The 12,375-nt window shown below is 57.3% G+C and overlaps 1 protein-coding gene across 2 annotated transcripts in view; it reads right to left on the bottom strand.

Moving 5' to 3' along the window:
* The window catches only part of LMF1 (lipase maturation factor 1), a 109,190-nt gene that overhangs the window by 16,567 nt on the left and 80,248 nt on the right, over positions 1-12,375 (bottom strand). For both annotated transcript variants that reach the window (XM_036280493.1, XM_036280492.1), the window contains one exon: positions 5,124-5,291. In XM_036280493.1, coding sequence (XP_036136386.1) covers positions 5,124-5,291 — 168 coding nt within the window. The remainder of the gene's footprint in view (positions 1-5,123; positions 5,292-12,375) is intronic.

The raw sequence follows: 12,375 nt of genomic DNA, 5'->3' as shown, positions 1-12,375 counted from the left end.
CCAGTCCTGCTTTCTGTAGAGATCGTGTTAGCCCAGCCTCAGCCCTCCGCCTGGGGCCTGCAGCTCTGGCTGCTGACCTGGGTGCAGGAGCCGTGTGGGGCCAGTCCCAGGGAGGGTCATTCGTACAGCTGCAGAGCACCAGCCCTACCTGAAGCCTGGTCCACATGACCATGATCCAGAATGTTCTGGTGCAACAGGATTCTCAGGGCCTGACAGTTTTATGTGGGTGAGAACTCGGGAGCACACTTCGAAAGTCATGGCCACATGGCCCTCAATGACCTCTGAGCAATGCCTGGCCCTCTGGGTTCCTGTCTTAGGGGACGGCCCCGCGCAAGCATATTTTCAAAGAATACTTCAGGTCATTCTAACGTGAGTCCAGCTGGGTGGCCCTGACCTACAGAACTAGGGTTCAACAGTTTTGGGGATGAAAGCCCGTTCCTAAAAAAGCAGCAGAAACCATGGGGGCATTGCTCGGCTGTGCTCAGAGCCCTTGTTAGGCACACACTGGCTGTGTCCCCACCCGGCCCATTCCCCTTTGTCTGCCCCATCCATCTGGATGGCCATGTTTTTAGCAAGAAAAATGGAGCTTGGCATCACGTGCATGGCCCCTGTGCTGAGCGGTCTGTGATCTCTCTTGGCATCGCCGCAGCATCTCCTCCGAGGAAAACGAACTGGTCACCCGGTCCATCTGTGTTTACAGCAGCCGGGGAGCCCTACTGCACCCTCGCGCACCACGCAGCCGGCAGGAGAGCCGAGGGGGGCAGTGGCCCAAGGCCTGTGCTGGGCGGCTGCAGCTGGACACTGGGCAGGAAGACGAGGGTGAGCGCTGGAATCTGAGGCCCAGGAGACGCTGCAGATGTTCTAGGATGACACAACATGACCCGAGGAGGAGGGATGGGCTTCTGGAACTTTCTGCTGGGCTCTCTGCTTGCACAGCCTTACAGAGGACACATGCATATGTGCAGGTGACTCTGCAGCCAGGAGTCCAGGGCAGGTCTCCCATGACCCCAGTCTGGGCAAGGAATTCAGGGCCAGTGGAGGCAGCTCTTTGTGCCCACAGCCATGGGGATGGCCCTGCTGTGAGATGTCCCTAGGACTCTGGCCAAAATCACACAGATTAGAAAGAGCAGGGTGTGGTGGGAGGTGAAGGAGAATCTGGCCTGGGATTCAAGATGAGTCTGCACTGACCAGGAGCCCGTTGCCTGGCGAATGCCCATCCTGTGGTAGGACGGGATGTGCCCAGCCCCATGGTGGAAGCCAATGGCCGCCCCCATCCAGAGTCTCTCCGTCAGGCCTGTGGCTTGGCATCAGTGCAGGGGTCTGAGGCTGGGTGGCGCGCCTCTCCTAGTAGACAATGGCCTTGCAGAGTCCTCCGGACAGCTGTGTAAACTCAGCGTGGGAGGAGGTGAGGTGCTCACATCCTCAATCCTCTCCCAACGGAACGGACGGAGAAACAAACAGAACCAGAGACACCTGTGGGGGTCTCAGGCAGAGACAGGAGCTTGGCCCCTGTGAGGGTACCCCACAAACCCATGGGGCGCACCTAACACAGTCCACTCCCCAAAGTGACTGACATCCCCAAAGAGACCAGTGCAGCAGCCCTGAGGACAGCTGAACACCTGCCACGAGTCTGTACCCTGTGGCCTCCACACCTGAGACCCACGCTGCCTGCCAGAGGGCAGGATACGTCACAGCTGGGCCAGCTGGCCATTCGTCCTCTCTGCTCTGGGCAGCTGAGGCCTGACGCCCGAGGGGGCAACGGACCAGCCAAGGAGACGAGCCACAGCTCTGGGTTCTCCTGGGCATGGCGTGGGGCTGAACAGGGCAACGCGGGGATGTGCCTGGAGCAAGGGCTCCCAGGACCGTCAGGGGGTGGAGGGCAAACATGTGGGCCGGTCTTCTGGAATATATCCAGAGCTGCAGGTTGGCAGCAGACTCTTCAAGGCCCAGTTCTGGCCCTCTTCTGTCCAGTTCCTGTGCTGCCACCATCCGCCACTGTCCACCCGAGCAGCGGACCCCAGAACTGGGTTGAGACCTGGCCATCTGGCCTGAGGCTGCTGGGAGCCATTTACATCTGAGCCCTGAGGCTGCTACCCATCCCCCATCCCTGCCTGGGTGCCCCCGCTGCCAGGCCAGGTCCAGATAGCTGGTCCTCGTGCTGACGCACCGTGAGACTCGAGCCAAGGGCGCTGTGAACGAACAGTGGTCACTGTAAGGATCTGCCAGGATCGGATTTCCCACATGCACCAGTAACCAAGCTTCGTTCAATTATTTTTTTGGGTAATATGACAACTTGCTTTTCATTAGTGCTTGTCAAAGCCGGCTTTGGATTACTCAAACAGAAAGCAAGTCAGTGTACCCCGACAGATGCCTGAAGAGTCCCCCACAGGCCCAGTTGCGTTTATAGCCCTGAGAGGGTCCCACTAAGTCAACACTTACAAAGACAGCAAAAGCAGTGACTAATTAACGCCCTGTAGCCCCAAGAGTGTGTCTTGGTCACCACGGTGGCCATGAGGTCGGAGCAGACCTCACTCCTCCTGAGACTCTGCCGGGCAGGGTCCTCTGAGCTGCCTCAGGAACTGGACCTACATTCTCCGCCAGGAGGGGAAGGCAGGAGCCACTGGCTGGGCATCCTCAGACAACAGGGTGCCCATGCTGATGGATGCTCAAGCCTCTACCTGGAGCCTCCTCACACTGGCTTGAGACCACAGGGCCATGGGGCCCAGTGGTGTGTGGAGTGGGCATAGTGCAGAATGCCCATGGCTGCTGGCAAGGGCCACTGGCCAGCCCGGACTCTGTGTCCGACCAACTCTGGAAAGTTTATAGATAAACTGTGGTACATCCAGACAATGGCATATCATTCAGCAAAGAAAAGAAATAAGCTCTCCAGCTACAAAAAGACAAGAGGAACCTCAAACGCATAGTACTACGTAGAAAAGCCAGCCTGAAAGGCTACATCCTGGCTGATCTAACTACAGGACACTCTGGAAAAGGCAAAACTATGGAGACAGTGAAGAGATCAGTGGTTGCCAGGGGCTGGGGGGCAGGGGGAGGAATAGCACAATGTAGATACCTGACATTGGACATCTGTCCAAACCCTCAGAAAGTACAACACCCAGAGTGACCTATAGTGTAAACTATGAACTTCAGTTAATAACAAAGTATCCATGTTGGCTCATCAGTTATAACTAATGTATCACAAGATGTTCATGCTAGGGAAACTGCAGAGGACAGGGCTACTCTGCTCAGTTTTCTGTAAATCTAAGACTGTTCTAAAAACAGTCTATTCATTAAAAAACAAAAAATAGAGCTCTGGCTGGTTTGGCTCCGTGGTTAGAGCGTTGGCCCTCAGACCAATGAGTTGCGGGTTTGATTCCAGTCAAGGGCACGTACCTCGGTTGGGGTTTGGTCCCCAGCCCTGGTTGGGGTCGTGCAGGAGGCAACCAATAGATGTGTCCCTCTCACATCAATGTTTTTCTCTCTCTCCCTCCCTCCTACTCTGTCTGAATATAAATGAAAAAATATCCTCAGGTTAAGATTTAAACAAACAAACAAACAAACAAACAAACAAACAAAACAACAACAACAACAACAAACAGAGCTAAGACAGTGGGGCAGCGAAAGCAGGCGAGCAGGGAGGACAGACAGTGAAAGCTTCCAAGGCGTCAGGGCCTTCACAGTGGCAAAGACTGGGATTAGACTTACTTTCAGTTAGTTAACTAAGCATGTACTCACTGGAAAAAGTAGAGTATATAACTTAGTAATTAGGAAAGGAAAATAATGGAATGAGAAAACCTCTAAAGAAAGCTAAAAGGGACAAACAGAAAATAAAAATGTGGAAATAAACCCAGACACGTGCTGAGATGTATGGATTTGTTACGTAAAAGAGGATGGATGTCAGCCTCGCTGAAAAAAATCCTTCTCTGTGCTAAGAGCCGCACTGGAGAAAAGGACACAGGCTGAAGAGAAGGTCACAAATCTAGACTCTGCAATATAAAAGAATATTATGATTTTTCTTTTTTATTTGGCTAATAAATTTGAAAACATATGAAAAAGACAAATTCCCAAGGAACTGTCTGCCACTAAAGCTGCCTTCGGAAGAAATGGAAACCCTGTGTGTCTACCAAAGGCATTAGTCTGTGGTCGCAGAGACCCCGAGAGGCCGGGGGCTCACACAGGGGCACTGTCTCTGTCCCTGTGAGCTCGTCCAGAGAAGGGGGCCAGCCCTCGCCGAGCTCCATAGAGTAAAATCTGAGCAGAACCATGAAAGGCCAGTGTAAGATGGAAAATTACAGATGAGCCCTGCCCAGTTTGGCTCAGTGGTTAGAGTGTCGGCCTATGGACTTAAGAGTCAAGGGCACCTACTTCTGTTGTGGTTCATTCCCAGTCCTGGTTGGGGTCATGCAGAAGGCAGCCAGTCGATGTGTCCCTCTCACATCGATGTTTCTCTCCCCCCTCTCCCACTCTATCTGAAGATAAATAGAAAAATACCCTCAGGTGAGGATTAAAAAAAAAAAAAGAAAAGAAAAAGAAAATTACAGACGAATCTCATTCACTGACAACCACGCAAAATCCAAAACAAAATATTAGCAAATCATACCCAGTAACACAATCTAGACAGCATGACCAAGTTGAGTTTATCTTAAGAATGTAAAATTGGTTTGATGTTAGCAATATAATGCAAGTCACCCCATTTACAGATTAAATGGGAAAAAAGTGACCTTCTCACAGCTGGTGGAGAAAAGCATTTGTTAAAATTCAACACTCCGACTAAAAATACCCAAAACAAAACTTCCTAGTAAACTAGAAATAGAAGAGCTTGATAAAGGCAGCACACACAAAAACCAACCAGACAAATCTCCAGTCACCTCACTGGGCCGGGAGCGTCTCTGGAGTCAGGCGGCCCCACTCCCGCTGCTCGCTGCACCTGCCACTCGACACCGCAGACACAGGCAGGGAAAGAAGACGGAGCAGCACTCGCGAAGTCATGAGGGCCCTGCCATCACAGCACGGAGGTTCCACTCAGACACACACAATAAGCAGGACGTGGACATTTACAGTCCCAGCAGTGTTTTCTGGGGAACTGACAAGCGATGCTCAGGCACGGGTCTGCAGGGACTCACCTGGAAGAGGATCTGCAAGGCGCCGTGGAGGACACACATGCGCCGTCCGAGGAAGACGAAGAAGGGCACCACAAGCTCCAGGAAGTGGTTGCTGAGCGTCTCGAAGCGGTGGACCCACCACGGGGAGTGGTGCAGGAAGTAGGCCATGGGGTTGGGCACTGGCTGCGTCTGTGGGACAGGAGGAGACCTGTGAGCTGCTCCCTAAGCCCCCCGCCCCCCAGGGACCCCAGCCTGCCTGCACTGCCCCTGTGGTGCCCACGGGCAGGTTTAAGATAGCGAGGGGGCTTTTGGGGGATGGCAGTGCCTGGGACTGTCCTGGTTGGGAAAGGCATGGGGGAGGCTGGTGCCACGGCCCTTCCTCCAGCAGCTTGCATGCTGCTAAGACACTAATCTCCAGGACAGGAATGATGGGAGCATGCACCCAGGCCTTCTTGGGGTGCACATCAGAGGCACCCTCCCCCTGCCTGGTTTCCTGTAATTCTGACATGGACCCACTCAAGAGCCCCAAAGGCCCTGGTTATGTGGGAGCTCAGATGCTGGGGGATAGCACTGGGCACTGGGGAGCCCCATGCAGAGGACGGGTACTGGGGACGGGGAGGAACTGTGGCAGCCTGTCTCAGTGAAGCTCACATGCAGTTGATTTCTGCTGAAAGTGCAGTGAAGGCCGAGCGTGTGCTCCTGGGAACATGTGTTCAAAGCGGGCGGGAACCATGCAACTTGGGAGGCCCGCGTGTTGACTCAGCCACAGTGCTGGCTGCCCCAGGGGCCACCTGACAGGCTCTGCACCTCTGACCACAAAGCCCTGTGCTCCCCCAGCTCCCCATCTGTAGCTGAGGCTGGGAGCAGGCTACGCAGAAGGTCATGTGGCCATCAGTGCTCAGAGGAGCCAACTGTGCCGACACTGTCGGTGGCTGGATGTATCCCTACGCACGATGGGCTGGATGTGCCTGGGACTGGGCTCACTGCCCCATCAGGGAGGCCCCCGTGTGACATTCAGCTGTCGGTGAAGGGCACGGGTCTCACTGTGCATAGTGGCCCCTCCATGCTGACAGGACGCCAGGCATCGGTGGCTCTAGGCCCAGGTGGGCCTGCTGCACCAGCTCTAACACGAACCAGCTTTTCCCCGACTGCGGGCAGTGCGGGGATTCGTGAAGGGTGTGGAGGTCTACTGTGCCCACCTGCCTCCCTCCCCAAGGCCTGGGCCTCGTGCCTCCTCAGGCTCCGAGCACATACAGGCGCCCTTCCCACTCCTGGGGACATGCACACCCACACACCCGCCGACACGAAGGCTGCTGTGTGGGCGGCGACGGCCACCATCAGGGAAAGGCTGGGCCAGACAGACAAAGGGGTAATAGCTGTTGTGCCAGCATGGCTCCAAGGTGGAAACTTAAAAGAAATTTTTGATAATGTTAAATGGACTTGACCTTGTCACACATGGTTTAGATCCCAGAGAAAGGAAGTGCAGCTGCCACTGGGGTGCCAACCCCAGCCCCTTGTGACTTGCTCCTCTGTCACCTGGCCCCCCAGTCCCCACAGCACTGGGCATGGTTGCAGCCTGGCTCTTATCTCTGCCCCAGACATGCTTCCTCTCAGATCTGCTGTGGACACAAGGGAGTCCCTGTTGTGCCAGTTGCCCACTGTGTGATGGGCACATATGGGTGACTGCTGAGTACGAGGGGACACACTGGTCAAAGCACAACAGCCTGGGTGCCCTGAAGAGTGGAGGCCTTCTCGCCTGACACTCAGGGTGGCGGGGATGAATGAGAGGCAGTGGTAGGAAGTCACCTAAATGGTGGTGCCCCTACCTGGCCACCCGCAGCTTAGAGGTAGGTCAGCGGCCGTGGAAGGGTTGCTGTCCCATCTGGGAAAATGTTTTCCTACTGACTTCATTTGGACACGGTTTCCGACTTACAGAAAAGTTTCAAGAACAGTATAGAAAACCCCGGAACCCTCAAATGTCTCCATTCTACCGCCCCTCCTCTCACCACAGGTGTGCCTTCTGCACCACTTGAGAGTCGGCTGAACGTGACGCCTGGCCCCCTAAGTAGGTAATGTAATTTCCCGAAAGAAGGGCAGCGACCACAACCTGGGACTCAGGAACGTGCTGATGTCACCTGTGGGCCTCACTCCTCCAGTTGCCTAAATGTCTTTTAAACAAAATCACCCTTTGATGATTCTTGCCAGACTCAATTGTCCCAATAACATCTGTTTTTTAAAATGTTTTATTCCTCACTGAGGATGATTTTCTATTTATCATAAGATAGAGAGGGAGGGAGAGAGGGAGGGAGAGAGAGACAGAGAGAAACATTGATGTGATAGAGCCACATCAACTGGTTGCCTCCCTCATGACCCGGCCAGGGACGAACTGTAATCAAGATACATGCCCTTGACCGGCATTGAACCTGCGACTCATTGGTTCACGGGACAACGCTCTAACCACTGAGCCAAACCGGCCAGAGCCCAGTAGCATTTGAACAGTGAGTTCTGGGTCCATCATTCCTTCTGCATGGCGTCCCACTGGAAGGAGAAGCTGTCCCACCTCTCTGTGTATTTGCTGGTCCAGCAGAACAGGTGCGTTATTTTATTCAGTGGGTTACAGTCATATATTTTGATGGTCCATACCACTTTCTGAGCATTTTCCTACTTTCTGGCACTAACAATGCTCCAGGGTTACCTAAACACCTCCTTGCCAAGCCCTGGGCACAGCTGTCTCTCCCAGGAGCCGGATCCTTCTGACTGAAGCTGAGCTTGGCCTGACTGGGCATCACTGCCTCTGGGCCACTCAGCAGGCAGAGCTGGGAAGTGGACATGTGGCTACGTCTCATCTGACCATGTCTCACCTGGCCCCGTGGCCGTGCCAGTGCAGCTACGTCTCATCTGACCATGTCTCACCTGGCCCCGTGGCCGTGCCAGTGCAGTACGTCTCATCTGACCATGTCTCACCTGGCGCTGCGGCCGTGCCAGCGCAGCTACGTCTCATCTGACCATGTCTCACCTGGCCCCGCGGCCGTGCCAGTGCAGTACGTCTCATCTGACCATGTCTCACCTGGCGCTGCGGCCGTGCCAGTGCAGCTACGTCTCATCTGACCATGTCTCACCTGGCCCCACGGCCATGCCAGCGCAGCTACGTCTCATCTGACCATGTCTCACCTGGCGCTGCGTCCGTGCCAGTGTAGCTACGTCTCATCTGACCATGTCTCACCTGGCGCCGCGGCCGTGCCAGTGCAGCTACGTCTCATCTGACCATGTCTCACCTGGCGCTGCGTCCGTGCCAGTGTAGCTACGTCTCATCTGACCATGTCTCACCTGGCGCCGCGGCCGTGCCAGTGCAGCTACGTCTCATCTGACCATGTCTCACCTGGCGCTGCGTCCGTGCCAGTGAAGTACGTCTCATCTGACCATGTCTCACCTGGCCCCACGGCCGTGCCAGTGCAGCTATATCTCACCTGGCGCCGCGGCCGTGCCAGTGCAGCTACGTCTCATCTGACCATGTCTCACCTGGCGCCGCGGCGGTGCCAGTGCAGCTACGTCTCATCTGACCATGTCTCACCTGGCGCCGCGGCCGTGCCAGTGCAGCTACGTCTCATCTGACCATGTCTCACCTGGCCCCGCGGCCGTGCCAGTGCAGCTACGTCTCATCTGACCATGTCTCACCTGGCCCCGTGGCCGTGCCAGTGCAGCTACGTCTCATCTGACCATGTCTCACCTGGCCCCGCGGCCGTGCCAGTGCAGCTACGTCTCATCTGACCATGTCTCACCTGGCCCCGTGGCCGTGCCAGTGCAGCTACGTCTCATCTGACCATGTCTCACCTGGCCCCGCGGCCGTGCCAGTGCAGCTATGTCTCATCTGACCATGTCTCACCTGGCGCTGCGTCCGTGCCAGTGCAGCTACGTGTCATCTGACCATGTCTCACCTGGCCCCGCGGCCGTGCCAGTGCAGCTACGTGTCATCTGACCATGTCTCACCTGGCCCCGCGGCCGTGCCAGTGCAGCTACGTCTCATCTGACCATGTCTCACCTGGCCCCACGGCCATGCCAGCGCAGCTACGTCTCATCTGACCATGTCTCACCTGGCGCTGCGTCCGTGCCAGTGTAGCTACGTCTCATCTGACCATGTCCCACCTGGCGCCGCGGCCGTGCCAGTGCAGCTACGTCTCATCTGACCATGTCTCACCTGGCGCTGCGTCCGTGCCAGTGAAGTACGTCTCATCTGACCATGTCTCACCTGGCCCCACGGCCGTGCCAGTGCAGCTATATCTCACCTGGCGCCGCGGCCGTGCCAGTGCAGCTACGTCTCATCTGACCATGTCTCACCTGGCGCCGCGGCCGTGCCAGTGCAGCTACGTCTCATCTGACCATGTCTCACCTGGCGCCGCGGGGATGCCAGTGCAGCTACGTCTCATCTGACCATGTCTCACCTGGCGCCGCGGCCGTGCCAGTGCAGCTACGTCTCATCTGACCATGTCTCACCTGGCCCCGCGGCCGTGCCAGTGCAGCTACGTCTCATCTGACCATGTCTCACCTGGCCCCGTGGCCGTGCCAGTGCAGCTACGTCTCATCTGACCATGTCTCACCTGGCCCCGCGGCCGTGCCAGTGCAGCTACGTCTCATCTGACCATGTCTCACCTGGCCCCGTGGCCGTGCCAGTGCAGCTACGTCTCATCTGACCATGTCTCACCTGGCCCCGCGGCCGTGCCAGTGCAGCTACGTGTCATCTGACCATGTCTCACCTGGCCCCGCGGCCGTGCCAGTGCAGCTACGTGTCATCTGACCATGTCTCACCTGGCCCCGCGGCCGTGCCAGTGCAGCTACGTCTCATCTGACCATGTCTCACCTGGCCCCGCGGCCGTGCCAGTGCAGCTACGTCTCATCTGACCATGTCTCACCTGGCCCCGCGGCCGTGCCAGTGCAGCTACGTCTCATCTGACCATGTCTCACCTGGCCCCGCGGCCGTGCCAGTGCAGCCCATCAACCTCGGTGTTGTGTGGCGCTCTGAATGAGTGGGTCTCTGCAGCTCTGGGGAGCATGTGGCAGACCTCACCCTATCTTTGCTCCAAGGACTCCCAGCAACAAATGCCTGTTCCCACTTGTGAATGTGGAGGAAAGGTAAGATGGAGAAGCAGGCCCTTCTGGGGAAGGGGAGACATGGGTGGGGGGCCAGCAGGACCGTGAGGGGTGTTTCTGCTCAGAGGCCTGCACTTCCTGACCACAGACCCGCCACACGCCAGGTAATACCCGAGCAGAGTGAAACCCCACGGTTCCAAAGTTGCAGGTTTTCTGGTAGTTAACAGACATTTCATTCAACAGAAACAGTCATCAAAATTAGTTCCAAATGTTTTAGCTTTCTAAAAAACAGCAGAGCTCTCTGGATACAGTATGTGTGGACACAAGTGTGTACACGTGTGAGTGTGCAAGCCCACCCTAAGGTGCCTGTGGACAGGAATGTGTACCAGGTGCCCAGCGCCTGGGCCAGAGCCGTGTCGATGGGGCCAAAGCGACCACAAGGGGAGTTTGCTGGTCCGCAGGCTCGGGGCAGGCCGGCCCTACACAGCGCACCGGAGGGGACCCTGCTACACAGGCTTGCTCTTACCGGCAGCAGCAGGAAGCACGCCCCAACCGGCAAATGGTGCCAGAACGACCACTGCTTGTTCCCCCAAGTCAGGACGAGCCCCTTGGTTACATTTTAGGGCTCAGTTTCAGAAGGTGGCCTCGCCATGGACCAACTTCGCTGGCGCATGCAGGTGAGAGCAGCAGGCTGCTTGGCCCTGGTTTCGGCAGAGGGGCTGTGCTAAAGCAGCGCATCCTCGGCTCCAGGCTGAGCAGGCCTGGTCCACGCACCGGGGTGGAGTGGACACCCCAAGCTCCACCTGTGGGGATGTGGCCAGCCCAGGTTTCAAGTGGCACAGACATGGGTCTGAGGACCTCTTCTCATCCCCCAGGGCCCTTGTTGAAGAAGGTACCATGTGCCTGGGCTAGAGAGACTGACTTTTATAAATCCAGTTCAGGGCTGGCCTGTGGGCCGGCACCACCCACCTGAGGGCAGGGAGCTTCGCTGGCTTGGAGACTCGGGGGCCTGGGGCTGTGTGGCTCCAGCTGCCAGCAGGGAAACATAGACTTCGAGCAGAAGCATCCCCAACAGTCCTGCTGGTCCCCCAGTCCTGGAGACTCCCACAGGAACAGCCATGGGCAGGTAGGGGCCTGGGTGCCATCCAGCTCAGCCCTGGGCCCACCTGCCTATGCGGCCATGGAGCCTGTTTGTCTCTCCTGAGGTGTCTGCAATGCCCAGCCCCCACCCTGGCACCCAGGTGTGGCTGATACTCGGGTGAGCTGGAAGGCGGTGGCAGGCACATGCGCAGGGCCCCTGGGCAAGGCTCCCTGTTCACTGTCACCTGGCCCTAACTGCCCTGGGGTCCCTGGACAGACGGCCCCGTGTCCCTCCCCTTCCGAGCGGGCAGACCGAGGTGGGCCAGTGAGCACAAAGGACTTTGCACCAGTTGTGCAGAAAGTCTGCAGAGCCTTATTTGAAGAGCCACGAGGGGAGGACGTGTCGGGGCCTCTTCGCTCAGTTCCCAGTGGTGAGAACAAACAAGAAAAGCATCTGAGAAGAGACTGGGCCAAGGACCCGGGGAGAGAACGCGTGCCTGTGCCCTCCGGAGCAGTCACGTCGGCGCGCCCTGGAGCGCCGTCCCTTCTCCAGCAGGCTGGGCCGCTGCGTCCTGCGGGGCTTTCTCCACGTCGCCTCCCTGATGGGCAGCCCCTGCTACTTGCACCGCGTGTGTAAAATGAGAAAAATAAACAATTCGTTTGTTGCTCGCTTAGAGCTGGGGAAGGAAGCCAGACCCTTCACTGAGTGATCCTGGGGGGAGGAGGGATGCATGTTCTCTGTCTTCGGAGGGAATAGCAGCAGAGAAGTGGGGTGCCTGTAGCAGAGACCAGGCTTAACGACATCCCCTAAGTGTTTCCAAAAGAAATAAACAGCCAGGGACCAAAAAGAGTAAATCACTGAGCGGCGCCCACGGCCCCGGCGAGCGGAACCTGCCGCAGGCTGAGCGGCACCCACGGCCCCGGCGAGCGGAACCTGCCGCCGGCTGAGCGGCACCCACGGCCCCGGTGAGCGGAACCTGCCGCCGGCTGAGCGGCGCCCACGGCCCCGGTGAGCGGAACCTGCCGCCGGCTGAGCGGCGCCCACGGCCCGGGGAGCGGAACCTGCCGCAGGCTGAGCGGCGCCCACGGCCCGGGGAGCGGAACCTGC

This window comes from Molossus molossus, unplaced genomic scaffold (assembly GCF_014108415.1).
Source record: "Molossus molossus isolate mMolMol1 unplaced genomic scaffold, mMolMol1.p scaffold_m16_p_3, whole genome shotgun sequence".
Lineage (NCBI taxonomy): Eukaryota > Metazoa > Chordata > Mammalia > Chiroptera > Molossidae > Molossus > Molossus molossus.
Note: the sequence above shows the minus strand (reverse complement) of the source record. Positions and strands in the feature narration are given on the sequence as shown.